At 36.1% G+C, this 4,434-nt stretch overlaps 1 protein-coding gene across 1 annotated transcript; it reads left to right on the top strand.

Moving 5' to 3' along the window:
* The first annotated feature begins 327 nt into the window (after positions 1-327).
* On the top strand, positions 328-1,259 carry LOC111391884 (ubiquitin fusion degradation protein 1 homolog). The gene is made up of 2 exons (XM_023017164.1): positions 328-856; positions 976-1,259. The coding sequence occupies exons 1-2, from the start codon at positions 328-330 to the stop codon at positions 1,257-1,259; spliced, it is 813 nt and encodes a 270-aa protein (XP_022872932.1).
* Positions 1,260-4,434: the final 3,175 nt, after the last annotated feature.

Genomic DNA, 4,434 nt, shown 5'->3' with positions numbered 1-4,434 from the left:
CTGCATCAACTTCCATTTTAGTGCTCGGTTTCATTATGTCCCCACTTTTCTGTCCAAAATCCAACCAAATTCACCTTTTAGAAAACTAAACTTCACTCAAGACCTTAGCTTTGAGGCTTGTGAGCGTAATCATATGTACTATGTATACAAGCGCACAATAAAACACTTCACTATAATTCCAAAACTATCTCAAGCAATCAGGATTTTAAAGGAAATTGTATATACCAAAAACTAGACTCCAAAACCTGAATTAGCACTCTCTAAGCAATTCATCGTAGCTTTTTGTTCAATTCCGGGGACTAGGTTTTTCTTTTTCAGTTACTTAACATGGACAACAGATTTTCCAGGGGTCACCTCGGGTTCAAGCAAACATATTGTTGTACTTCTTTCTCCAAATCCAAAAAATCTGAACTCGAATGTGGCGATAAAATTGTGATGCCCGAATCAGCCCTTCATGCATTGATGGCCAGGAATATCCCGCATCCATATATGTTTCAAATTAAACCATATTACAATCCAGGGCATGTTTGTCACTGCGGCATCTCAGAATTCACCGCGGACGAGGGATTTATCAAGGTGCCCGATCGGATGATGGAGAACTTGAATTTACAAGAAGAAGAGCTTGTACTGGTCAAAAGCACCTTACTTCCGACTGGAAATTTCATGAAACTGCAGCCACATTCAACAAAGTTCATCCAACTCTCAAACCCAAAAGCTGTTCTTGAAAAAACTCTGCGCAGTTTTTCTTGTTTGCGCACCGGAAATACCATAATGGTCACTCATAATGACCAGAAGTTTTACTTAAATGTTTTGGAAAGTAAACCTGGCCCTGCAATTTGTCTCATAGAAATGGATTGTGATGTGGATTTTGCTGCTCCCCTTGACTATAAAGAACCTGAAAAAGTAAAGAGAACGCTCCAGAAAAAGTAGAAGAGGAGGAGACTGAAGAATAGACAAATTTTAGGCCATTCACAGGCAAGGGGAGACGCTTGGACGGGGAATCTGTAGACGGTAAAGTGGCTAGCAACAAGACTCAAGAGAACAATGCGCCGACCACCGGTGGCAGCTCCAGCGGATCAGGTGCGGTTTCGGCGTCAACCACCAGTGTTGGCGGCAAGAAATCTGGAAAGCTTGTTTTTGGCTCCAACGGCTTGGAGAGATTATCAGATGACTCGAGGAATGGCTTCAAACTCGAAGAGAGAAAAGAGCAAAAATTTCAAGCTTTCACAGGCAAGAAACATGTACTAGGAAGCCTATAGTTGGTTTATTAGTCGGCTCCTTTTTAGTTCCATTTTCATAGTTTATTTCGTTATATTTTATTCAACATTAGGATGCTCACAGATTTTTAGGATATGGCTACTTAATTGTATGCTCATAAAATTAACGGGAATACAAAAGAGATTGTTAATATTGAAGTAATCACCAAATCCAAGGTCCATGCTTTATTTAAGTTATTATAAATCATAAAGAGACATTGTGTTATCAAGATGATATATATACACACACACACACAAAAGAGATTGTTATTATTGAAGTAATCACCAAATCCAAGGTCCATGCTTTAGTTAAGTTATTATAAATCATAAAGAGATATTGTGTTATCAAGATGATATTGTTATGAGTTTAGACTCTTTTTTTCTTCAATTGTTCTTTCTTTTTCATTTAGTTTTAAAATATATTATCAACTCAAATATTTAGCTAATGAGGAAGAAAAAAAATTCTCTTTCAAGAAAAGGCTGATAATCGACTATAATAGTTTTAATGATGTAATTTTGATAATAAAGAAACTTAAGATGTGTAATATGTCGTTGCTCTTGCAGAATGAACTTTATATTAGATTAAATATTTGAGTTGAAGAGTACATTGTTGTTCCTTGTAGAACGCAATCTTAAATATCAATATTTATTAAAATATTATATAGATTGAAAAGAAGTACGCATTATGAATATGAATATTTTAGAAGAATATTGTGTCGTTCATCGAAAGCATAAAATTGATTACTCTGTATTCAACAAGATCATGTATGTGTTCATATGTACGTGTTCTTGTTGAAATAATTACCAAGAGAAAGTAAGATTCTTATAGAGGTGTTTTTGACTATAGGAGATAAAATTTCATTGCAGTCAATTCCCGCTTTTTTGTTAAAATCCTTAGCAACTAATTTGGCCTTGAACCTTATATTTTCATCTTTTGAATCACCTTCTTTATCTTATAAACCCATTTATAATCAATAACCTGCCCTTTTGGTTTATTGACTAAGACCCAAACCCTTTTGGTTTATCGACTGACGCCAGACATAATAGTGATTATCATGCAAGCTAGTTGTAACAAATAATTCACAGGAAGAATACAAAGGAAAAACGCCCAAGAGACAGAGAATTCTCTGAAATTCATCTTAACTTTACTAAACGTCGAATACGAAAAATTAACCCACAAGCCGGGTTAAATAGCTGAAAAGATACGAAATCATGGAAATCTTACCAAAAATAGCAAAATCCCGAAAATCACACCAAAATAAAATATGGAATAAAAAAAGTAACTTTCAAAAATTTGGCTCAAATTGGATTTGAAATCAACTAGAAAAAGGCAAACGAAACCTTACCATAAATGGGAAAAAATAACTAAAAATTGAAATTCAAAGGGGAAAACAGTGAATTTGGGCCTCGAAATTGATTGCCATCGAGCATGACCATGATCTGCGCGCCAAAAAGAGTTTTTCGGATTGGGGTCACAATGGCAATTCTAATAACCGTAGCCAAAGTTATGGCCAAATTAACAATACGTGTCTAAATTGCCCTAATTAAGGAAAGTTTTGTAATCACCTTCCATCTTTGTGCCGATCCGCCATCTTATGGCATCCCAACGCCATCAATGTGCTATCTGACATCTCAGCCTCACTTGATTCGAAACCTCCTACATCAATCGCCCCAAGTTGGAAAGAACTCGCCCTTAAGTTCACATTGGCTTCATCAGACTCCACAAAACATGGATTTAGATGATTTACATTCAAGACATTGGAAGTCTTCAAATGGCTGGGAAAGAGCAACCTGTAAACATTATCATTGATCTTCTGTAGCATCTCACACAGTCCAATCTTCCGCTCTTTAAGCTTATTGTGCTCCCCAGTTGAAAAACGATCACGAGTTAATACTGCCTAAACAAAATCACCAACATAAAAAAGAACCTGACGATGATAGTCATCTGCCTGAGTCTTGTACTTAGCATTACTCTCCCGAATAGATAACTTCACTGGATCAACAATGCTAAGAATGACTCCAAGTTCATTAATGAAATTCTTGATCCAGAGAGCTTCCTTCGCTACTTTAGAAGCAGCAATGTACTCGGCTTCTGTTGTTGAATCAGCGATTGTCTCCCGTTTCGAACTTTTCCAACTAATCGCTCTATTCTTGAGAGTAAACATATATCCTGATTGAGACTTGCTATCATCTTTGTCAGTTTGAAAGCTGGTATCAGTATACCCATGAATTTTCTGTTCATTTCCTCCATAGATCAAGAACACATCTTTAGTCTTTCTTAAGTACTTAAGAATGTTCTTAACCGCTATCCAGTATTTTTCACCAGGGTTTGCTTGAAACCTGCTCATAACACTTAGAGTATATGAAACATCTGGTCTCGTACATAGCATCACATACATGATAGATCCTATCGCCGAAGCATAAGGAATCTTATCCATGCGACTCCTTTCATCATGTGTTTTAAGACACATGTCTTTTGAGAGGTAAATCTCATGTGACATGGGACATAAACCTCTTTTAGACTCTTCCATATTAAATATTCTCAAGATTTTATCTATATACGAAGATTGGAATAAGTCTAGTAATCTTTTAGATCTATCTCTATAGATCTTGATTCCCAAGATATACGCTACTTCTCCCATATCTTTTATGGAGAAATTCTTTGACAACTATAATTTTATCAATTGAGGTATTGGGATGTCGTTTCCCATTAATAATATGCTATCGACATATAATATTAGGAATATGACCGCGCTCCCACTTGTCTTCTTGTAAACACACGGTTCATCTTCATTTTTGATAAAATCAAACCTTTTGATTGTCTCATCAAAACGAAGATTCCAGCTCCTAGAGGCTTGCTTTAATCCATAAATGGATCGATTTAGCTTACATACTTTGTTGGCTCCTTTGGATTCAAAATCTTCAGGCTGTGTCATGTACACCTCCTCTTGTAAGTTTCCATTAAGGAAAGTAGTTTTGATATCCATTTACCATATCTCATAATCATTGAATGCAGATATTGCAAGCAAAATCTGAATGGACTTTAGCATGGCTACAGGCGAAAAAGTTTCATCAAAGTCAATGCCTTGTCTTTGTGTGTAACCCTTCGCTACTAGCCTTGCTTTGTATGTATGGACGTTTCCATCCACATCGACCTTTTTCTTGTAAACTCATTTAC

Source organism: Olea europaea, unplaced genomic scaffold, assembly GCF_002742605.1.
Source record: "Olea europaea var. sylvestris unplaced genomic scaffold, O_europaea_v1 scaffold855, whole genome shotgun sequence".
NCBI lineage: Eukaryota > Viridiplantae > Streptophyta > Magnoliopsida > Lamiales > Oleaceae > Olea > Olea europaea.
This window is presented reverse-complemented; position numbering and strand designations above follow the sequence as displayed.

What these genes read in the sequence shown, in the direction of transcription:
- LOC111391884 (XM_023017164.1), top strand. Translation starts at nt 328, where the DNA reads ATGGACAACAGATTTTCCAGGGGTCACCTCGGGTTCAAGCAAACATAT. An exon ending in TTGTCTCATAGAAATGGATT is followed by an intron (nt 857 to 975) that starts GTGATGTGGATT and finishes GGCCATTCACAG; the next exon opens with GCAAGGGGAGACGCTTGGAC.